This window comes from Tachypleus tridentatus, chromosome 12 (genome assembly GCF_004210375.1).
Source record: "Tachypleus tridentatus isolate NWPU-2018 chromosome 12, ASM421037v1, whole genome shotgun sequence".
NCBI lineage: Eukaryota > Metazoa > Arthropoda > Merostomata > Xiphosura > Limulidae > Tachypleus > Tachypleus tridentatus.
Genome location: NC_134836.1, coordinates 24,695,687 through 24,721,596, shown reverse-complemented (window position 1 = coordinate 24,721,596; position 25,910 = coordinate 24,695,687). Strand labels below are relative to the sequence as shown.

General features: G+C 32.9%; 1 protein-coding gene across 1 annotated transcript in view; it reads right to left on the bottom strand.

Moving 5' to 3' along the window:
• Positions 1 to 6,520: 6,520 nt before the first annotated feature.
• Positions 6,521 to 25,910, bottom strand: part of LOC143235238 (protein-L-isoaspartate O-methyltransferase domain-containing protein 1-like) — a 35,506-nt gene continuing 16,116 nt past the window's right edge. The window contains exons 5-6 of the mRNA XM_076473203.1: positions 24,340 to 25,240; positions 6,521 to 6,764 (exon numbers count right to left, since the gene is read on the bottom strand). Coding sequence (XP_076329318.1) covers positions 24,357 to 25,240 — 884 coding nt within the window. The 3' untranslated portion in view covers positions 6,521 to 6,764; positions 24,340 to 24,356. The remainder of the gene's footprint in view (positions 6,765 to 24,339; positions 25,241 to 25,910) is intronic.

Here is a 25,910-nt window from a genome sequence, read left to right as displayed (position 1 = left end):
CGATAACAAAGTTCAATCAGAAAAAGTAGACATTAAACCTACCACACGACAATGTCAGAAATTATGCACTTTACATTTAAATTCCTTTAATTGCTCACATACAAAACTTGAAGGTGCAGTTTTATATTATGGGTAAATGTAAACAATTTCAAAAATGAAAAACAACTAACAACATATAATTTAGTGTTCAGATGTGAAGTGGTGAACAGTCAACAGACAACATTGCAGAAGCTGGATGGCATAGTTATTGTACCAAACAAATTACATGTATGTTCAGGATATAATTACTAGAGAAATGTAAAACAAAATGCAGGAAAAGCCACCATTTCATTCCTCACTTTCCAAAATTTGCTAATGAATATGCCTTTGGGCCCTAGTACTTCACTTGCAAATTATTCTTTCAAAATTTCACATTCACGGAAGCAACAATTCAAATATAACAACAAGCCTGGGAACGATGGTTCAGATACTGAGTTAGTCTCATGACGTAGTTCATATTTTACGTTTTACAACTTTACTTTTAGTACAATTTAAGTTTAAATCTTAGGTCTAGTTATAAGTTGAACTGCTCAATATTGAATTTTTAGTTCCAAGCTCACTTAATTTGAAAGAGAACCTCAATTATTTGTAAAATAGTACAAAGTGTTAAAACGTAAAACAACATTAAAAATATTTTACTTACACTTCCGTTTAGTGTTTTAGACTTAATACTAGAATCAAACAGCAAATACTTATGTACCATAAACACACAGACCCAAATCGATTCTTGTGTTAACTTTTGCCGCCAGTATACAACGCTCTCTACAATCTAACTCGTATAAAAATTCAAAATTCCTTTATAACAATCTACATTGTTACTAAATTAATTTGGACTCAGCAGATAGCCAGATGTGGCTTTGCTATAAGAAAACACACACAAAGACACTAAATTAAATTTAAAAAATCTGATTTAATAAAATAAAAGCACAAAATTAAAGGAGAAAATGAAATGAAATAACAAAACTCAATATTGTAACAAATAAAACATCATGCTGCTTGATAAATAATAACTTTAAAATACTGAATTGTTTCATATTAACAAATATGTGTAAAAATCAGTCTGTACAATAGTTTTAGAATTGTACTATTTATCTCAGCTTTTAATCCAAGAATTTTATATATTCGCAAATTGGATAGTTTCATACATCCTTAGGATCTAGAAACCAGATATGCATCTTAAAAGCAAACTTACAAACACTTGAACTGTTGTCTTTGTGGTCATAATTCTTTATGGCTGGCTTTAATTTAATTGTATTGTTGCATGCTATATTTTCATTGTTTCGATTTAGACGTTTGTTAGAGGGAATGTATGGCCTTAGTCATTTGAAACACTGGACAGAATTCAGTAAATAGAGTCTCATAATGATAAGAAAATTTTAGAAGCTTAGAAGGCATAGCATAGAGAGCCATTCTATACGTAGGGCCTCGAGCAATTGCCCAGTTTGTCCAATAGGTAAGACCGCTTATAAACAAATGATGTTAAAATCAACTTCATAAAAGTGGTCATAGAGTGCCTCGACCAACATTCCAATGTAAACTACGAAATCTACATTGAACAACAAATAATTTAACAAGCAAACAGACTCAATCATTTGTACTGAATACTCAATAACTTCTCATTAAATACTTCACTTTGACTAGACACAAACATACATTATAAATACGAGAATCAATTAAAGCACTTAGCACAGTCCCAAATACTTCACTTCGACTTTAACGATAATTTCAATTTCAATCTTGGTCAATTCGGTTTAATAAAAAGTATATGCAACTTTTCATAGTCCTTAGAAGAACTGAACATAACAAATTATACGCTATATCGTAATATTGACATATAATTTTAAGTTCCATTGTATAGATCTTCTCAATTAGACTTAATGAGAAAATAAATACTGTTTTTGAAAAATTTATTCAATCACGTGTATCATTTTTATAACGTTTATTTAAAAGCAAAATAGTTTTCTGATTTAGTTGCATAATTTTGTTTGTTCCTTAACACTCCTACGAAAAGTGGGGCCTAATAGGCCCCAGAGCAACTTGAAAGGTTATTCATATTCGGCTAATAATTTTGTATTTAAATGAAATTGCCATTTAAATCCATTAATGAATGGATTAACGAGATTCCCACTGTCCCTGTCTACTATCTAGTGAAACCACAGCCAGGGGAACGGGCTTGGAGAAATCAGGACTAGAAACGTCTTTTCGTAGGAATGTTAAATTGCATTTGAGAAAGGTGAATAAATAACAGTGTTTTACTGAGTGAATAACAATGCACTAGAGCAGTGTAGAGAAAACAAAGTAACCCACAATGTTTGTTTATTTTTGAATTTCGCGCAAAGCTACACGAGGGCTATCTGCGCTAGCTGTCCCTAATAATACAGTGTAAGACCAGAGGGAAGGTAGCTAGTTATCACCACCCACCGCCAGCTCTTATGTTACTCTTTTACCAACAAACAGTGGGACTGACCGCACATTATAACACCCCCCACGGCTGAAATGGGGAATTCGAACCCGCGACCCTTGGATTACGAGTCGAATGCCTTAACCCACGTGGCAATGCCGGGCCGACACAACGTTTGTATATTTACAGTTAAGACCGATTTTTCGATGAAAATAAAATAATGCAGGTTTAATGTATAACGGGAGGTTTTATAAGATATATTGGAAAGTAATTCTGAATTTCCCTAAATTGACTCAGTTTATGAAAAGAAAGAAATATACTACACTGTGAAACAATGTTTTCTTACAAAGGAATGACATGTATTTTTACTCCATATACACACTTGTATCTAAATCTCAAAATAATTCTCTTTTCCTGCCAGAAATCCACACAAGCCGATTCAGTTACTTTGAATTCAACTGACAAGGCAAATTATTTTTCTCTACTCTGTTTCTTATTGTAGAATCTGTAACAGATTCATTTACGTTACTCCGTAGGTTGCAGCAGTTATTTCTCGAATTTAAAATAATTGTCTTTTTTCATCGAAGTCCATACATATAGGCTCAATTACTTTAATAAAATAAATTATTCGCTTCATCTCTGTTAAACTGTGAAACTCAACTTTAAAATATCGTCCATTACAGCTAAACTAATAGTTATGCAGTCTAACTTCACGTTCAGTAATTTAATTTTACCTTGACAAGATTCCTCGTCTTTGTTTTGATTTTATGTTGCTTGAGGTTTATATTTCCTAATCTATCTGTATACTGACATATTGGTACCGTTTTCTTCTTCTAGCCAGTCAGTTCTTCACTTATGTTTTTACCCTTATACTTCTCGTCTCCACCAAGTGGTCTTAAGCTTAGTAGATTTTCATCTTCTGTAATGATGTCACTGTTTTCAGATTTGCTTCTGTGACAACCACACCTACCATGTACATCTCTATCTCAATAGTTCCATCCATAAGGTATTCTTTCCTCTTGAAGTACCTCTTCAATAAATTGGCATATTGAATCTTGGTCTTCCCATTCAGTTTCACTTTATAAACCATTCTGTTGTGAACTTCTTGTGCTGTAAAAGGTCCTTTCCACTGCCGGGTGAGTTTGTTGTTATCTGTAAGTAGAAGAACCAAGACCTACCGTCTGACCTTAAAATGTCGATCCTGACCTTCTTATTATATAAGTACTTCTTAATGCATTTCATGTGTTTAGCTTCATCAGTAAAACTCATTTTTGTTCATCTATTTTTAAATCTCTTTCCTTTTCCTCTGTGCTTAACTTTATCTTGGGCATTGTATTGAAGTTTCTGCAATGATTGGTTTTCTTCTGTATTTCCTTCAGTTCCCCGAGACCTACATTCGAGATGTCACTTTTGGAGACTTTAAGGGGCTTGATATCTTGCTTGCTTTTCTTCCTTTGAGCACTTGTGGTGACTGCAGATGCCATACTAGTGTTCTTTCAGTCTAGTTCCTCCAAATTTCTAATAGCTGGTATGTTTACAAACACCAAGTCTTATATTGGTGTCATGATACGCATGGCTTCAAAGTTTCCTACATAATACGGACTACCCACCTTTTCTTTCGCTATAGAAAACTTCATCACTGTCCTGTCAATTAGCATGCAAATGCATCTTGATTATCTGGTTATTAGATACTATACTAGTTCTCATTACTACAACCAGTGTTTTGTAGGACCTTCACTTTCTTGTCCTCGACATATCCTTCATTTACTAGCATGTTCTGATTTGGTATCACCTCTCGGTGTTTGCCATATGCTCCAATCACTACTGGCACTGTTTGTCCATTTGCTAACTTCAGCTGACCATTGGTCATGCGCTGATCAATAGTGGAAATGACACTCCCTTCTTGGACTGAATCTGAAGTATTTTCTTGATTGTCTCTTCTGGCAGTGGCATCCACAGTGATGGTCACTCTTTCCTTATTTGTAAGTAGTCTTAGCTCATTTATGTTGAAATTTATGTTATTGCTTGTTGGTGATGGAATTACACTCCTTTTCAATGTGTCCCATTTTTAGAACAAACATAGCATTTCTTGTTCAATTTGTCTGTTTATCTCCTATCACCTTTGATAGATAGACTCCTGCTCCTGGTCAGCCACCACTGATTTTGACTGGTTATTCTTTGACTTGCCAGTTATACATTCTCCATAAACTTCCATATACTGTTATGCCATTCTGATCATTGTCTGCAATTATTTTGGTACTATCTCCTTTAATAACAGTGACATGTCAGTTATGCACATGATTACGAAGTATTCACGTTTTAATAGATATGCCAGTCCCCCAAAACTATTGTTTCATTTGGCCGTGAAGCTTTGCTGTGGATGTGCCACAAACTGAAATGCAGTTTATCCAGTGTCAGGTTTGACTTTTATGAAATTTCAATGACAATGTTCCTCAGTAAGTTCATAGCATTTCAACAAGTCCATTTTTAACTTGTCATAGTCCATGGCATCTTCTAACGTCTTGCGTACATATACTTGTAGGCTTTTTCTTGTGACAAGTGAGTTGAGATGGAATTCTCAATTGCGTTTGTTCTACTTCCGACCTTGAATGAATATTTCATCTCTCTCAAAGAAAGTATCCATGCCATTTTTCTGTTCAACAAATTTGGGCAGCATTGTCATTCTTTGGGCCTACCTCTTTCTGTGGGATGAGCTTTTCAGCAATTTATGCTATTATTCTCTCTATTTCAAATCTCTCCTTATTTCTCTCAGTTTTTACTTTTATTCTATCTTTTTCCAGTCTTTCCTTTTCTCATTTTCTTTTTAGTATTTTTTCCTCTTTTTTTCTGTTTCTCTTCTTCTCTCTTTTGTTGCCATTCTTCTATCTCAAGATTTTGTCGTTGTTTAACAAACTATCATAGTTCACTATCTTTCAACCCAAGACACTCACTTATTTCAATCCATTAGCAAAATCTGTTGACACATTTATATAACGTGAATGTAATTTCTAGGCTATTTTTGTCACCACAACCGTTGCGCGTATATAGGTCTATTTATTTCCTCTGTTTTCTTCTACCATCATTTACCACTGTATAACCCTAGCTTATTTGCTAAATATCAGGGTTTTAAATACATGACTGTACTGGGATTCTTCTAAAGTAGGTATTTGTGACTTGTTGGCGATAAAGTCGAATAATAAACGGATAGCACATACATTACTTGTTTTAAAATAATATATTCAAAACAAGTCAAACATGTGTACAAAAAATTCTTTACACTATAGTATATCACAGTTGTATCTAAATCTTAAAATATTTTTCTTTTCCTGTCAAAAGTCCACAGAGACTGATTTAATTACTTTTGAATCCAATTGAAAAGATAATTTTTATCTACTCTGTTTCTTATTGTAAAGTCTGCAATAAATTCACTTGTGTTACTTCGTTATGGCTAAACTGACAATCATGCAGTCTATCTTCGCTTTCACTAACTTAACTTTTACTGGCTATCACAGCTGTTTTTCTTTTGTCAACAGTCCACACAGGCTAGTTCAGTTACTTTAGAACCCAACTGACAAGACAAATGATTTTTCTTACCACTGTTGTTATAACACAACTGTGAAACACACTGTAAAATCACCAGTTAAGTCTTATCACTCTCACACCAACTAATTTCAAGTTTTTTTTACACTAACTAACTTTTTCCTTAATTGAAACTTCACTTGATTTGCTTTAACTTGGTCGCCTATGTATGTACAATTTCCATCTGGAGCCTAAAGCTTTCTACAAACTTGGTGATGCTATAATCTAACAACTCTAATATACCGATAAAAATTTAAAGGCTTCGGGAAAGATGGCTTCAACCGTAGGCGCCTGACCCCTATGGCAAATGGGGCGGATGCCTCCTACTTTTATCACTCATCGTTATGCATAATATACAACTTTTCAAAATTCTCTCAATCTAAAGGAAACGAACTAACTCTTTTAAGCTGTATTCACTTTTTGTCGTGTCACCACAAGAGTTAAAACATCAATTATTAATTCTATGTTTCTAAGAGCTTTTAGAATATGTCATCCTTCCACTTTAGATGAAAAAATTAAAAATATTTATTCCATATTTAAAGAACTACAATATTCTGTGGGTTTATCAGAAGAAACAATAGCCGCCAAACAACATCACATGGCTACGAAAATAAGAAAATATTTAACGTAAACTACAGTTTTAATATTGTTGCTCAGGAGAAATGACTCAGAAATAACAGTTTGAAAGTTGTGCATAAATATCCCAACTCCATCAAGAATTTTCTTTCCTAGAACAAGTCTTCGCCTGAAAATAAAGAATAAGAAAGTCCATGTAGTCCTCTGTTTGTCTTGTAACAAAATTTATGTTGGTGAAATGGGTAGAAATTTATATACAAGACTCGCTGAACATAAAAAAAAAAGAGAGTTTAAAAATGCAGTTCTTCTTCACATGAGAAATCGTGATCACATAATAAATTGAAAATTAACCAAAATGATACGTAAGACTAGAAGTTACGTCAAAAGAACTCCAGAAAGTTCTTTTGTTCAGAAATTGCTAAATTTCAACATTTCAGAACGTCACTACAAACGTAACCTCGTCCTGACGTCACACTTCCCTAAGGGGCTTATAATAAACGTTATAAAATATACTGTAATCGTTTCTCTCTCTCAAAAAAAAAAAAAAAAAAATTGGACTGAAGAGAGCACGTGAAAGTGTCAAAACTTGTTTCCATATTAACTCTGATAATAGCGGATATAAACTTTATTTTATATCACTAAACAGGGTATTGTGTATTTATTTGTTATCATTATAGTACTAGTTTGACCTAGGAAGTAAGAAAAAAGTAGCTGAGACAGAGAAAGCCAGAAGTGAGAAAGATCACATCGAGTGATGTGTATGAATAAACGAAAAAAAAAAAAATCCTTCAGTAGTCTCATACATTTTTATTGCTCAAAATGTTGCACAAAAAAATGAAAGACTAAGACAGCGTATCATATACGAATGATTTGTTTCTGGTGCGAAAAACTTGATGTTTTATTTTAGTGCGTTTTCAACTATGATGGCTACTTTCTGATATTTGTTGGCTTTTTGTGCGTGTCTATTGAGGCTAAAGTTATTTTTTGAGCCTCCACCATTTTATTTCTGTAAGGTCTATGAGCTCTTATCAATTTATGAGTTACTCATAATTTATTTTATTTTAAAACAATTCCAGCCAAATTAAAATATCATAACAGGATCTATGTTGTTAATTACGTTAGCGATGTGATGTTTTGCAAGTCTTTCTACACTTCTCTGTATCTGGTAACAATAATCATAATGGTGAAAACACGAATATGTGAGATGTGACATTGTAAATTTTCAAACGTTCAATTTCATAAGACACGTTTTCGTCTTTTTAAACTGCCTCCAGGTAAGCGAAAAAAAAATCCAATGTTATTTTTTTTCTGTAAATAGACGAGTCTCTGAAAATTTTAAAAAGCAGCCAGAGGCAGGACTAGGGTGTGAAAAGCACGTTTCGAGATCTGTGCAATGAGGAAAACTGCAGGTAGGAACAGTACCTGCTGTATCAATAAACCTCCGTACTGATTTTGGTGAAGATCCATTCAAACACTGCGATGCATTTACATGATCATACAATAGAGAGTGCCGTTATATTTGTTTACTAGACATTTACACAAGTAATAAAGATATTTTGTATTTAATATTTTTATTTTGTTTCCTTCTTTATATACTTGTGTATGTGTGTGATTTCTTATAGCAAAACTACATCGGGCTATCTGTTGAGCACACTGAGGATAATCGAATACCTGATTTTAGCGTGTAAATTCGTAGACTTACCGCTATACTAGCGGGAGGCATATACTTGTGTATATTTGTCTGTGGTTTGGAAAGTTTTAGTATGCATTTACCATGCCAAAAGTTGATTTTTTCTTGCTAAACAAAATATTTTGCGTTGTAAAATTTCATACAACTGTAAGCATTTAAGTAGAGTCCTCGTACCTATAAAGAAAAATGTTCATTTTGCATTGGCAGGAAATCATTAAACAACCCTACTATCTCTGTGTTATCATTATGGATTTTGTATTTGTAATAACATTTATCTCAAGTTACCTTACTCAGAATGAGATTGGTTGTTTTTTTTTTTAACGGAAGTATAGTAGAATTCAATGACTGCAGCTGGAAAAATAATTTTTTCACCATTGCTGGATGACTGATCACTTGGCCTTATGTCGTTTTCAAGATGTAAGGAGTAAGCACTAGCATCTTTTGGGTGCTGCAACTGGAAAAAGGCCCCTGAGAGATCCAATATACATGAATAAATACATGCTCATAAAGAAGCTATGATGGAATTTAGTAACTGTATTTCAGGTGGCAGTGTCTTCAGTATAATGTCTGACAAAGAGTCAGTACAAATGGCTCTATTACAAATTCTGGGGTCAGTGCAGTTTCTGACGCCAACAGGAACCTCAATCATTACTCAAGGTCAACTGAGTTCCCAGCACATAAGTGAAGTAGATGATGGTTTGTTGGTTTGTACAGCATAGACAGAACTGTTCCTGCTATGTAGACCAAAATAATTAAAGATGAGGATATGAGGATTGATTCACATTGGAAAGTTACCGTGAGCAATATTATGTTGGAGCAAGGGCAATGTTTGGGATTTAGTCAGGAGTGCAGGCCAAGATTCTTGAAGAACAGCCCAATGCTATTTGTGCTCACTGTTCAGCACATGTACTTAATCTAGTTTTACAGAAAGCTACAAGACCAGTCCTTTGTCAGAAATAGTTTAGATTTGGTACATGACCTTGTCATGTTTGTGCATGACTCCCCCAAATACCTAGCAATTTTTTTGAAACTGAGGTCATTCTGTTCAATAGATGGGTAATGCTTCTTTCATCAGAAGTACTTTGCATATTATAAGTAAATGTTGGAAGCACTTAAAGAAATGTAAGGATATGAAAATGGACCAAAAAGTAGTAAAGCAGCAGGGTTTATCAAACAACTTGAGAAGTTTGAAACAGCGTTCAGGTTAAAATCAGAGAAACTGTCTTTTGCAAATCAAAAGAAAGTCAGAAGAGCTTTACAAAGCTAAAAAAAACTACATATGAAATTCAATTGACTACCGACTATTTATGTCAAACAACAGTCAGCTTGAGAACGGATGACTCATTTCAAGTTTTGTGGAATGAAATAAAGAAAATGGCAGTGAGCTTGAATTTGAAAGAGCCAAAAATGCAACGAAGAAAAAAAAGCCATCAAAGAAGTTAGATGATAGTTTTAGCAACCCTTGTTTTTTTGCCTGAAAATGTAAGAGAAATGTTTAGAGTATAATACTGACTACCACTACTTGACATCTTAGTAATTGCAATAGACAGAAGGTTTACCAGTTTGGAGGACACCAGTAGCAACGTATTTGAAGCATCTGATTTTTAAAAGTGCAAGAGGAATTTACTGAGAGACTTAATGTAATCAAGACACACTATTCAAAAGATGCCGACATCTCAAGTCTCAAAGTCCAGTTAAATATACTTCCAGGTTTACTTTCCAAACCAGATACCAACATTACCAGAAATGAATTACTTGCTTGATTTTGAAGTCATGTGACTTGAGCTCTCATATTGCACAGCAAAAACAACAACAAAAAACACACACTTTGGGACTTTTAAGACAAGCTAGATTGGTGAGATTATCTTATTTTCACTTAAACATTAAAACCTTTGCTCAATTTTCAATACATAAAAATTGATAATTTAAAACACTAAAAAACAGTAATTATTGTGACATCCAATGCATGTTGTACTTGTCGTTCTTGGTATTTAAAAATAATATTATCATGTATATCATAAGTATATAAATGTTGCTAAACTCAATCATTTTCAGTTCTTTGTTCACCCTTTAAACTAAGTGAGGCAGATAAAACTGCTAATTTCATGAAAAAGGAATTACAGTATTGCAGTTATTTGAAACAAAAGAAACATACTGTATTTTTGAAACCAAAATTTAAATAAACTCAGCTTAGAAACAAATGAAAGTTAATGGCAGTATTAATAATATTTAAACAGCATTCCTAAATTCAGAAACCAGATTGCATTATTCAAAACTACCCTCACAGTTTACGTTTTTTCTATAGCAGAGCAATTACTAAACAGTGCCATTAGTATCTGAAAATATATGTTACATGTGACAGTTTTACGACTGTTCTATACTTACATAATATAATATTATAATATGTGAAAACAGTGTGAGAGCTTGTCTACATGCCAGCTTCAAGAATTTCTTTCAATGGATAGTGAAAGTGAGCACTCAAAGTGTGTAAGATGATGAATTTGATACGAATACACCTGGAATTGATGGCGTAAATTCTTATCCAATGAAAAATATGATAAGAGTTGAGTTGACTAATTCATCCAGAGGGTAAAGGGACAAAACCACAAGTGGAACAACTAACTAAAGAGACAAACCAGGAACCACAAAAAAGAGGTGAGTTATATAAAAATGGAACAGATGGACGTGATGGAGGAGGTGATCAGGATCTCGTCAAGAAGCCAGACAAGGAATATAGAGAGGAGAGAGATAGGCGTGAATGTGCAGTCCCCTTCACACGTTGCGGACAGTTATGGCAGAAAAGAACAATCAGAATGGAGAATGACATAAGAGTAATTAAACAGAAAGTACGAAGAATCAATAGCATAGCAATTGTAACGTCAAGGAATAAAAGCAAAAGGATGAGGGAATAAGCTTTAAGGAAGGGATGGTATAAGAAAGAGGACATTTTTTGTTGTCTTTCAAAATTTGTAGTGCATAGTGAACGGGTTTACACATTTTGATAAAAAGTTTAGATAAAACGACCTTTACACTCCAGATATATGTAAAAGAATATTTTTTATTGTAACCAAGGTTTCACCTTTGTTGCTGCATCGGGATTAATATACACAACTGTTTGATATTAGAATATTCATTAAATTATAAAACTGCTGGCACTGTTTTGTCGTTCGAATCTGCTGTTTAACAATATATAAATTATTATAATTGTTTCGTTGTTGTTCTCATATTATAGTTATAATACTAATTATATAGCTATAGTAATATATGACATACACCCTTGTGCAAATTAATTGAAACAAATGGTCATTTTACAATATTTTCAGCATGGCGGTCGGTGTAGGCTCGCTGGACCCGCTGATTTCGTTTAATAGTCATTTTTTCATACAGACGGCGTCATTAGCTGTGTTTTAGTACGGTCGATCTATTTTTGGGATAAATGACGAAATTTTAGGAATATTACGTCATTCGAAATTGCGTTAGAAGGGCAAGGAGACCAGTAAAAAAAAACTTCTTACCAACTCAATGAAAAAACAACGGTATCAATGGGGTCTGAAATACAAGAACTAGACGCAAGAACAATGGAGGAAGATGTTATTCAGTGACGAAACTCATTTTTTTGTACAGGGTCAAAGAAGTCTGCATGTTCGCAGATCTCCAGGTGAGAAAATTCGAGAATCTCATGTCAATCAGTTCGTAAAACATCCCTTGAAGAAGATGTTTTGGGGCTTTTTCAGCTACTATAACGTCGGAGGCTTACATATCATAGAAGGTATGATGCGAGGACCACAGTACATCGAAGTTTTGCAGAGAAGAGTCATTGAATTGAAAAAGAGATTTCCAGATGGATCTGGCATTTTTTCAGCAAGATCTGGCTCCGTGCCACACATCGAAACTTGTGAAGAACTTTATGACTACAACGCGAATAAAGGTGCTGGACTGGCATAGAAACTCTCCGGACTTAAATCCTATTGAAAATCTTTGGGTGATTTGTAAAGAAAGACTTCGGGGAAAAGACTGTACTACGAAAGATAAGCTAATTAAGGCCATAATTGAGGTGTGGTATTGCGATCCAAAAATTAGTAAAGATTGCAGTCAACTCGTGGACTCGATGCCAAAGCAGATTAATGATCTTCTGAATAATAAAGGTGGTCATATCATGTATTAATTTGTAAGTATTTTTGGATTCTCAGAAATAAAATTGAAAAAATTGAAAAAATCGTAATTTTCCGTCTTGTTTCAATTATATTGCACAAGAATATATATTAATTTTATATGAGATATAAAAATAAAGAGAATTTCAATGTTTTCATGATTAATAAAAAAACGGGCCCAGCATGGCCAAGTGGTTAGAGCACTCGTCTTCTGAAAGTCATGAGTTTGAATTCCTGTTGCACCAAACATGCTCACCCTTTCAGCCATGAGAGCATTATAATGTTATGGTCAATCCCACTATTAATTGGTAAAAGAATAATCCAAGTGTTGGTGGTGGATCGTTATGACTAGCTGCCTTTCCTCTAGTCTTATACTGCTAAATTAGGAACAGTTAGCACAGATAACTCTCTTGTAGCTTTTCAAACACAAAGTAACTAAAAACACATAGGCAGAAATTGGACACAATGACCAACTGTTAAAAATGTGCCATTTTGTTTGAGAGACAATGATAGAAAACAACAGATGAACAGAATGAAAAAGAAGGAATGCAATATGTGAGAAGAGTCTGAACACAGCCTACATTTGAAGATAAAGTGACAAAACTGCCAAATGTGAGAGGGGGGAATGAGGTTGAAGGAGTACTAATCATGACAAAAGTAGTGAAATAGAAGGAGAGGACCAGAGAAGTTTCAGTTGAGAAAAACATGTTTGAGCCAGCCAATACAGAATTAACAGGAAGACTCGACATGGAGTTTCCTGAATGAATAAAAGAACAGGAGCAAATAGATTAATAAGTGAGTAGGCATAGAGAAAAAGGTTGGACAAATCCTGACTAAATGCATCCACAATTACAACTGATGAATGAGGAACTGACACAAGAAGAAGTGTGAAAATAAGTGGGAGATGCATCTATAAGAGAAGAGAAGTACCCAGAGAAGAGCATAGCCACTTGAGGATCAAAAGACTATTTCATAGGTAATATTTTGTTAGGCCTTTGAAAAACAATCAATGAAAAATTTAGGTTACACAAAACAGGGCCAACCAAAAGTCGTACAAGTAAAAATTGGGCCCAATAAAGAAAGTTGAGAGTGTGGAAACATAGAGAATCTCCTACACAATAGGAGGAGGAAAGGATAAGGCATGGAAAACTAAATGCTCCATGTCTCTAATATAAAGAGGAGAAGACTGCACCTTAAAGAGTTGCAAACTGTAAAACTTTCATACTGAGTGAACATAAGATAAGATTTCTCCAGGTTGGACAATCAACCAGGACACACCATATCCTGAAGAAGTGAAGAGAATGGTTGGAGGATGCTTGTTGGGATAGAGCAAAAAATGTGACAAAAAGTATCCAATAATCCCCCTTGAGTATACAAAGATCTGGAGTAAAACAATATTGTAGTGTGAAGAAAGTATACACAGTAAACTAAATGAGGTCAAGAAACCAACCTAGATATGAAATCTATGATTAAACACCAAATCCTGATTCCTTGGGAGCAATAAAATACTGAAATAAGCTCCTGGAGATGGTTTATAAACACATTCAATAGCAATTTCAGCCATTAGGTCCAACACTGCCATGGACAGATGTTGCTAAAAAAAGTTCCCCTGAAAGAAGGAAAGTAATAGTTACATGAGAAAGAAGAAAGAAATAAAGGAAAAGGCCCTTTAACAGAACTCCCAGTTCCCAACAACCAGCTACACATAAAGAACAGAGGCCCATAAACCAAATTAAATGGGCCCTACTATCCATTAGCCTATAGTCAGCAGTGGAAGAATGGACAGGAACAGAGGAACAGGAAGTGAAGACAAAGAGAAGAGAGGGAGCAAAAGGATGGGAGAAAGAAAGAAGTGAAGAAGGAGTAAAGAGGAGATGGGAAACCAATAAATATGAGGAAGAACAATGGCATGCAGTCCCAAAATGTAACTCCAGAGAAACAAGCACTAGAGTAAAATCAAATTGGCAGAAGAAAGAAGTCAGATGGAGGTATCAAAAGTAAAAATTAGGCAAAAGCATTTGATTCAGAAGTAAATTTTACCTCAACAAATTCAAGCAATAGATCAAGTAAACATGAAGTGATAAGACTGAGGAAGGTTACCATGTCCCTGCAGAAAAGATAATTGAATGATTATACAGCAAAAACACCACAGGAAAATATGGGATTATTATGGAAAGAAAGTGAATGGAGGAAAGATAACACAAAATGGTAGAATTTAAGATTATGGTGAGAAAAATTAAGTGTATGAAAGTGAAACTAATGTAAATTATTCACTTCCAAGTCTGAAGAAATGATTCCAGAGTTTATGAATCTAAGAAATGTAATACAGCTCGATGTGATGTCTGGGTATATGAAATAACAAAGAAAGAAGAATGAGGCATACATGCACCAAAAGTTGAGGTAAAAGTAATTGAATATGGAAATGAAATAAAAACATAAAAGAAAGAAGCATGGAACAAACTACAAAGTGAAGAAGAGAAAGAAACATACCTGAGGAACCCGACCCCTAAATGAAAAAAGGATATTAGGTAGAATCAAGACAGCATGAGTATAAGGCAAGAACACTTACTGGGAAAAGATACCCAGCAAAATCCTTTCTGTCATGAATAGGAAATGTAGGCAAAGGTACGTCAGGTTCAAAAGAAAAATGTAGAAGTAAGAAATAAAAAACTCTGCAGGTGTTGAAATTGTCAGAAAATGAAAATCCAACAAATATTTCCATGACAGTTAATGTCTTTGGAGATACTTTCTTGAAAGAAAATGCCTATATATAAAACATTAATGAACAAAAAAATAAACAGATAACTGTACACACAAATGCTAAATTGATATATTATTACTGGTGTATCAGTACAGGAGACACCTGTGCAAGGAAGTTGTGCAACACTATTAACTGATGGAGAGTTATTACATGCTCATTTACATGCAACAGCACAACATAAATGTGATCTTAGGTAGAAATTTCAAGCCCAGTTGGAAGTGAAAATTTTGCATGTAAAAGTGCAGTTGAATTTTGAAAGCACTAAGACAGCATATCTTGATCCCATATTTAGGCTTGATGACCCATAATGACTCTTCAGTGAGATAACATAATGTCATATTAGGTTTAGTTGATTCTTCAAGAGGGGTAGAGAAAAACACAGTGTAAAAAGGCTAACAAATGTTATGAGCCTGAACAGGTTAGGCTTGTTCAGGAGGATTAGTGAGGAAAGTTAAGGAGAACAAGGGTAACCCATATTATAATAATATTTCAGTTCACAACCATATGAATTTTGAAAACTAAGAACATCAGAGTACACCACATTTCCTTCTCTACAGATGTTTTATTTGAATCAGTGATAAAGTATTTTATAAAGAGTATACACATAAAACACAAAATTATACATCTGCAATGTGACAATCATAATTATCAGCAGTGAAACATCTTTAATATAACTGTATGAGTATAGCTAAACTATGACAAACAATCATAACTAACAGCAGTGAAACATTTTAATATAACTGTATGAGTTCAGCAAAAACATGACAAACAATCATAAATAACAGCAGTGAAACATTTTAATATAACTGTATGAGTTCAGCTAAAATGTGACAAACAATCATAACTAACAGCTGTGTAATATCTTTAATATAACTGTATGTGTATAGTTAAAAATGTGACAATAATAACTAACAGCAGTGTAATATCTTCAACATAACTACACAAATTCAGAAAAAAATGTAATATTCATAACTAACAGCAGTGAAATATCTTTAATATGACTGTGTGAGTATAAATCATGACAAACAATCATAATTATCAGCAGTGCAACATCTTTAATATAACTGTGTGAGCTCAACTAAAATATGACAAACAATCATAACTAACAGCAGTCAAATATCTTTAATATAACTATACAAATTCAAGTAAAAGGGGACAAACAATTATAACTATCAGCAGTGAAACATATACCTGTATGAATTCAGTTAAAATGTGATCAATAATCATAGTTTAACATCTTTTATAAAGGAGTTGGTATATTCAGCAGAATAGTGACAAGAGATCTAATATTACAGCAGTAGATAAACGTAACTACACAAGGTGTTGTTACATTTGGTCAAAAAATGTCAAAAGAGTCTGATATTACAGTTGTAGAATGTTTTCAGTATTAATTCCCGAGTCCTCATGGCCAGCAAAATAGAAAAGAACATGTATTAAAATATAAATAGATAAGCTGCCATAGCCACTCAACACTAACATTTTAAACATAAATAAATGACATTCTATCAAAAACTTTTCAAACATCAATGATATTGAGATATAAATGCAGTACACTGGAAGTTCTTGTGCTCAATGAAAGAGTAATTATAGAGTTTGACATTACACTATTAGAATGTTTCCAATTTAATTATAAATTGTCTTAATCAACAATAAACATGATAAATAATTGAATAATCTAATGTAACATCACTAAAGCATCTTTAAATTAATGCATATGTTCATTCAGAAAGTGATATAGAAGCCTAATATTAAAACTTCAGAATATATTTAAATAATCTACCATGTCAGTCAAAAAACAGCAAGATGTCACAGCTATTGAACAAGTTTAATAAGTGCCTGTCATCATGTTCAACAAAATGTAACAAAAGAGTCTGATATTATTCTTGTAAAAAAGTATAAGAAAATTATTTGTTGTTAAACATTTTCCACAGCTGTAAGATCAGACTCTTTTATATTGTTTTTTTAATAAAAAACGTTTAAATTTAGTTTATAGGTAAGTTATAAATCAAGCTAAATACATTATAGTATTAGTATTACTTACACATCAAATAAAATAAACTAGTTATTTTTCACTTCTACATAATTGAAGATAAAACTTAATTACTTTAGTATGAACATAAAGTAGTGATAAAAAGCAATTATATATTTCACTCTAAAACACTAGGATTAACAGTGTTGGTTACTGGTACTTACATTTAGTTTTGAGAATTTATTTTCAGAATACAAATAGACACAAACACATTCCTTATAGAAATAAATGGGTGGCTGCAAGTAAAAAAAACACGTTGGTTCACAAAGAGTACATAAAATAAAATTAAAGAAAAGTATCACAATTTTAAGACATTAAATTGACTGGTGTTATCAAAGATTATACAAAAATGGGAAGTTGGTCAAATTAGAACATCACAAAATGTGTCTGAAAATAGTTTGGCTGAAAATGTAAAAATTAACAGTAAGGAACTTTTTAAGTACATTAAGGGTAAACAAAATGTTAGGATGGAGTAGGACCATTGAATGATAATATATGAAGACTTGTATCTTTTCATTGTAAAATGGCTGGGTTATTAAATTCTGCTTTTTCCTTGGTTGTTACAAATAAAAGTTTAGGTAATATTCCTCACCTTGAACAATTGATAGATGGAGAAAGGTTTGGAAATACAACTGAATTAATTCTGAACTTGTTATGAATAAATTGTGAAGTTTAAAAAATAATACAGCTGTTGGTCCAGATAATATTTCCCCATGGGTTTTGAAGGAGGTTAAAGATTGGATATTTTAGTCACTCACTACTATTTTTTGTCAGTCCTTGAATAGTGGGTAGGTGCCAGATGATTGGAAGTTAGCTATTGCTACTCATCTTTTCGAGGGAGGTAATAAAATTTATCAAAGTATTTATAGGCCTATTAGTCTTACACCATATTTGGGAAATGTGTTGGAAAGATTGGTAAAAGATGATTTGTAGAGTCATTAAAAAAATTTAGAAAGTAGAATGTTTAGAATCTTATCATATAGCCTTACAAATCTTTTGATATTTTTTGAAAAGGTTAATACTTATGTCAGGGGCATAGAATTTTACACCTGATTGGGGGGATGATTTTTGCAACCACATATGTGGACTGTTCAATTTGCAAATTGGTAATCTCTGATTACGTGAACCTGAAAGCTGTAAACATGCAGTCACAGAGTAATCTTGTTGCCATGATACTTGCATGTATACTTAGGCCTACTGACTGATACTTATGAACTATCGCTTAGATCAAAAAGCTAAGAAGCATACCTATATTGAAGATGTACCTTTCAGCTACTTAAAAAGCCTACATCTAGGCCTAATTATGTAATTCGACTGGTAAGAACACAAGAATCACAAGAACAAATACACAATTTGTAGGCCTGTGATGCAATAAAACAATTCAAAAGAATAAACTGTAGGGGGGATGATTGTATGCACCATACCCCCCAGCTAAAATGAAGGGGGGATGAATATCCTTCATTCCCCCAGGATCTACGCCCTGGCTTATGTAGATGAAGAGAAGGGTGTAGGTTTGGTGTACACGGATTTCCACAAAGCCTTTGACTAGGTGCCATATAAAAGGCTTGTAAAAATAAATCATCTTTATAGGTATGGGGGATAAGTTAGCTAGCTGCTTAGAAGAGTGGCTGGATGGATAAAAGCAGAGGGTTGTTATAAATGGAGTTCAGTCAAACTGTATTAATACTGCATGTGGTGTACCTCAGGGATCAGTCTTTCTGATTTACATTAACGATATGGATAAAGGAATGGTCAATAAATAACTTAAATTTGCTGATTATATTAAGGTTTTAGTTGTTAGCTGTGAAGAAGATACTGCTGATTTATAAAAGCATTTAGCAAGTTGGGCAAATAAATGGCAGGTTGGTTTTACTTATTATAAATGCAAAATAATGCATGTGGGTTATCATAATTTGAATTATAAGTATAATGTGGATGGAAACAACCTTAATAGTGTTATAAAGGAAGGGCATCTTGGTGTAATAAGTGATTAGTCTCTTATGCCATCCAAGTGGTGTGCTGTTGCTATTTGTAAGGCAAAAAGGATTTTAGGTTGTATCTACAGAAATATTAAATACACGTCTAAAGAGGTTATAAATTCATCGTATAGGTCATTGATTAGGCCACATTTGGGGTATTTTGTTCAGTCTTGGGCTTCTTATCCTAGAAAGAAAATTGAACTGTTGAAAAAGGGTTCAGAGATGGATTAGTAGTATGGTGTCTAGGATGAAGGGTTTGTTATAATAAGAGAAATTAAAATCTTTGAAATTGTTTTCTCTTGAAGAAGGAAGAGATTTATGGGATTTGATTGAGACATTTAAGATTGTAAAAGTGTTGATGCATAATATTTTTCATACTTAGTGGTGAAAATGGTAGAACTAGGGGAAGTAATTATAAAGTTTGTCAAGGTAAATCATTTCAGGTAAACAGTTTTATTTTTCTAACAGAATGAGCTGTGGAAGGGGTCACCATCAGGTGTTGAGGATGCAGTAAATTTAAGTGAGTTTTTATAAAAAGCTTGATAACCATATGAATGATAAGGGCTGGCTTCAAATTTTTTTAAAATAGTTTTAGTTTAATTTAGAGGATGTGACAACAAGATGAATTAAAAGGCCCCTTACTGTCCCTGACCATTACATTATGCTATTATGACAGGTACTTCTGTTAAAGTTTTTCAGCATCTATAACATTGTACTCCTTTGTTACATTTTGTTGAACATGATAACATTTCCTTTTGTTAAAGTTCTTTATAGCTCTAACATCCGACTCTTTTATTACACTGTTGAATATGACAACAGACACTTTCTTAAGAGTTCTAGCTGGTGAAATACGAAAATAATGTGGATGAATTTGATACAATACTTGTAAAAGTTTGTCTAGACAGTTGTAGAGGTACTGATAGTAAGCTTTAAAGATACATAAATACTACAATTAAGGTATTTCAACAATAAAAGTGTCATATGACAAGACAACTGAAGATTCAATTGTTTGTTTCAGAATTTTTTCTCAAAATAAAAAAATAATAACTTGGATAACATAAGACTTAAAATATAAGGTATTTGATTGATAATGATAATTTCATTAAAGTGCATTGATATAGTAGAGTGATTTAATTAATTTTGAATGTAACTCAGTAACACTTTCTAACAATTGCAGAAATAAATTAAAAATTTTCATCCATATCATTATAACATTTGAAGTTTTAACTATACAGGTTAAACCATACATTGTAAAATACAGGTAGGTAAAATGTTAACAATATTATCATGGAGGTGAGCTGAACATATTAGTTTTTTTCAGAACTTTTATATAAGTTTCTGTTTTGATATGCCAGACAAACTGGTGATAAAGGGGCTGATGTTAAAGACGTATAAAATCATTAAAAAAAGTACCTGTCATCATATTCAACAAAATGTGATAAGTAGTCTGATGTTAGTTGTGGAAAAACTTTAACAAACAGTTTACTGTAAATACACAAATTATTATAATCAAAGAGTGTCATGCCAACTTGGAAATTTTATTTGTTTACCAAAAAATGACAAACCAAGGTTTTAGACTTGAGTTGGTTGATAGGTTAGATGTTTTGACATTATAAGACTATATATTTCTTTATGAATCAGAGTTATCTCTGTTTAACTCATTAGAGTAGATTATCAAAAGGTTAAAGAAGGATTTAACATGTAAAAAGATAATAACTACATCTGAATAAATATTTTAGTTGCAACATTCGTACAAGTTAGTTGGGTTACAGAAACAAAGAATATCTCAATTTTGGTCTTACATTAGTACAATGTATTTAATATATATACATACACACATACATGTAGATATACACAAACACTGTAATAATCAGTCTAAAAGTAGTAACAAGTATTCATTCGTAACACAGCATGACTATAACAACAATAAATGTGTATTTGTCTCACAGTAATCTACATTTCCTTCTAATTTCTACAAAACTACATCTGTGTAATCATATAAATCTTACAGTATCTGCAGTTATCAGAGAGAAATCTACTGTAACAAAAATATGTATGAGAGGAATCTGTCATAAAAGTCATGTTTTGTATTTCAACAATTGTACTATGTACACATATATTACAATTCAACAGTAAAGCACTGAAGTTAATAAACATAGCTTAATAACTTTAACTATATAATTCCAATAGTAATGTTACATTATTAAACAGGATAGATGATAGAAAATACATTAAGTCAAGTTGAAAGTAAGAGAATGTGCTTGTAATTACTATATGCATTCTCTATAAACACATCTAATCCACAGAAATCTTTACAGGATATATATATATATATATATAATTTTCCAGCAAAGCATCAACTTGGGAGAGAGTACAAATGAAAAACTTTGGTCCTCCCAGTTCTCACCCATAACAAAGTTTTAATTCTATTTGCCTATCAACACCTAAAATAAGGTGTTTTTTCACACCAAAATAATTCAAACTGCTTACCTGTTTCAGTTTTGATAAAAAATGTGCACATTTGTAACATGGTTATATCTTTAAATATTTCAAGGTCAGGAATAAGGAAAATAATCTAGAAATACAGCACTCTCTGATGACATCCAGTCTAATAAAACATTAAGTTTGCAATCAACTGAATAATCAGATAACTTTACCATCATTGCAAAATATGACAGTTATAAAAGTTCTTACAATGTCATCATTCACATATAAGAGGAACAGCATTATCTAGTCCACTGGTGCTTCTTAAGATAGTGCCATTTTACTTAGTATTAAACAGTGAGAGCACTTGTAGTTAACATAATCATAATGTGGTTTAAATATACACCTGTTGTATTGCCACTTTGTGCCACAGGTAGTATAGGCAATGACAACACAACCCAAACAACATTCTATTATTGCCACATGTTATGAAAAACTTGCAATGGCACCTCACACATGCACAGTTGTACATCTCTATGTCAGTCTTTCTTAATTTTCAAAACATAATGATATGAAACCGAGAGCACATTTTCAATATGTATGGCCATATCTACTGTCCAATCCAAAGATATCCAAATCTAATTTTAGATTTCAGGGGCTGGATATAATAACTTCAACCATAATCAATACTTGTCCCACCTTTAATAACTATAAACTCATTTTACAGTTTACATATATAGACACACACATACCACTTTCAAATTTTTTTGAAAATCTACTTACAAATTAAAAAAACATTACCTCAAAACTAATATTACCTGTTGATTGTAAAAACCAAAAATTTAATTTCTTGGAGGAATATGCATACTTTATCAGTAAAAATGCTCATTAGCATTAATTCCAAGTTAAGCCAGTTCTCTACACAAACCTCAAACACAGTACTTTCATTTCTAAAAACACAGTTATGTTTTCACTGAGAGACATACAGTTTCTTCTTCTTCCAAACTAGTTTCAACTGACCTCCATTCTTTCATTTATCAGCAGAATGATTTAAAAATTAGACAGATTTGTATCTTGGTCCAATATGCCCATGAATCTATGTATTTTTTAAAGCCTTTTTAAAGATTTTATGGAGTTAAAAGTCAAACAACCCAAAAATATATTTTTTGGGATTCTATGCAGTCATATTTACAGTAACTAAGATACAAATTGTAACAAATAAACATTCTAATGTATCTAACAAATTGAAAAAAATATTGGATTTGTCCACTTTGAGTCTTTTTTTTGTAGAGTAATCAGAGCTCACACAAAAATAATTTTGTGATTTTTAGTCAATTATTCAGCCACAGTTTGACAAATCATACACAATGACAGTAAACAAATGGTGGGCATGCCCATTTTTAGTAATTATAGGGGTATAAGTATGCAATAAATAGCATGATTGTAAGGTTTTTAACAATTATCCCACTATATTTCACTACTTTACATAAAATCTGGTACAAAGATACATTCTTGCAGGTCCCAAACATTGATATAGACAGTTTTCAATTTTTTTGTGTTTCATGATTTTTCTGGTGAAACAACTGGACATGTTGGGATTGCACAGCAGAAACTTGTTGCATTTGTTGGGGAAATTGGCTTCTTTAATTTAAATATTTTATTAATTTGTCTTACTTATCTAATTTTAGAAAAATAAAGAAAAAGTTATGTTCCTAGTTTAACTTGAATCATCCTCCACAGTTAATATTTACTGATTGCTGAAACTCTGAGTAACATTAACTACAATGGACAACTGTTTAGATAATATTTCCACTGCAATCATGATCACAGCATTACAATACTCCTCAGATGGGATCCCCTCCTCTTAATATTTTAAAAACCACTTTAAGTTTTTCATAGTGAAACACTGACAGTTTCCTCTTGGATTACCAATCTCAAACAAACAGTGATTTTCTTTTTAATAATGTTGTACAGTCTTGATTTATATTTATGCTTTATTTTAAGTAAAATTCTGTTTTGATATGAAAGTGTTTCTTTTTATTTCTTTGTTTTTGTTTTAAAAAACCTGATCACTTTCCAGTATTGATTGCAAATTTCATCTATATAGCTAAAATGTTTGAAGTTTAAACTTAAACTGCTTCATTCTAAAATGTTGACAACATTATCATAGAGGTGAGCTATATATATTAGTTCTTTTCATGATTTCTATATACTTTTCCATTCTGTTATGTTACACAGGTTGACCATAATGAGTTTAGATGATTTCATTAACATTAATATTAATATAAAAAAGTAAGTGCAGTAACTGGTTTTGTAACACTAACATAATGAATTCTTGTTATCTAATTTTCATTAAATACAACTTGTATTTTTGTGTACTACAGGAATAACCACAAGAATATTTATACACAAATTTACAAGGAACCTAGATTTTCCTATAAAACCTTAATATGACTTCAAGCAAAAGTGTCATAGACTAGCATTATTAATCACTAATTCATACTTTTCACTACATGTGGCACATGTACACGTGCTACATTCAGTTCACTTTGTTTACTAATGGCATCAAAGTAGCATACAAATTACATTTAAATAAATGTTTTAAGGAAACCTAGATTTATTACATTATTTTATTAAACCAGCACTTTTTTATGCTTAACTTTTAGAAGGTTAATGAAAATATAATTTATCAAAGGCAGAGATGACTTACCAATATCTACTTACAACTCAGAAAGGCCTGTGATAGTTCAAGAAAGATTTGAGTGTAAATGGAAGAGGCAAAGCAATAATTTTTTCTCGCATGAACTGGGTATAGCTTCCAGCAAGTTCATCTCGAGTAGATGGGGTTTTCTTAACTTTACTATCGCCACTGTCTGAGTCACTGTAGTGATCAGCTGGAACAACTTTTTTCCAAACCAATGAAAGTCGCTGGGAAGTAGTTCTTGCACGTCTCTGAGATTCCTGTCTTCCTGGATGGAGAAGTCTTCTTGTTTGATGTTGATCTTTATCATAGCCTTCTTCTGCTCCTCTCTTTTTGTCTCTGTGAGCAACCAAGTCTTCACAAGAAAAACGACGGCGTAAAGCAGGTGAAGTTTCACCTTCTACAGTCTCTGTGCAAGAATCTAAAAGAGTTTCTTCCTGGTTGTCAACTGTACTGAACTGTATTTCTTTGCTTACGATGTTATTATCTTTGTCCACTTCTTGTTCATCCACTGGTTCATTGGCTGTTGCACTATTTGAAAGTGATAATGAGACCACACTATCAGCAACATAACCACCCTCTTCACTGGTTTCACATTCTCTAACACTTGGTGCAAGATGGTTCTCTGTCTCTCTGGTGACCTGTTCTGTTAAAGCTGACATATGGCTGGTTACCTGTGATGGGCTAGACCTGAAGATGGGTTCCATTAACTGGTTGTTAGAACGTCCTCTGTGACCTCCTTCACCATCACTTTCATCAGATAATGGAATGACACGTTTGTGCTTTCGTCGTTTCTTACTATGTTTTATTTTTGCTTTTATTTTGGGGTGTTCAAGATCAATTTGTTGCCTCAACAATTCTCTAACTACTGAGCGGCATATATCTTGCAGACTCAGTGGATGGACTTCAGCTGTAAAGTTACTTCATTATTAGCAGTTATAATTTTCCTATACAGAAAATATTTTTCCCTTTTGTATGTTCCCATTTCATACAAATAAGTATTCTTTTTCAGTGCTGCTCTCTATATGCAAAAATTGTTTCACATGGCACAAGCTTGAGCTTTCATGTACCTTACAATCAAATGGTTTAAATGCATCTTGAATGTAAATCATTACACAACACACTTGCATGATGCACATACTCTCTCTATTCAATTCTATCAAACTATCACTTCAAGCTTTGGCAGAAAATGAAAGCACCAGTTTTCAGTAGAGAGGAAGGGTGGGAAGTGTGAGAGAAGAAAGTACTCATTGGAAATAGATTTTCAGTATAGGAAAATTATAACTTCTGATATGGTACATTACCTCTGCTTCAGAAATAGCCAGGATCTCACACTGAATAGGTGGAGGGACCTGTGCAAGGGAAAAACAAGGAAGCATTCTTTGGAAGCATTCAAAGAACTCCCTGAAAGAGCAGATCCTTGCATTAGATGATCATACATGGAGGATCACAGCACTTCTACTCCAGATGTACTATTTGCTCAGTGTTGAAAAATGCATTGCAAACATGGGTGGAAAATGGAAGGAGCACTTCCAAAAGGGAGTGAACAATAGTTGGATAGGGATTCAAACCACAATATG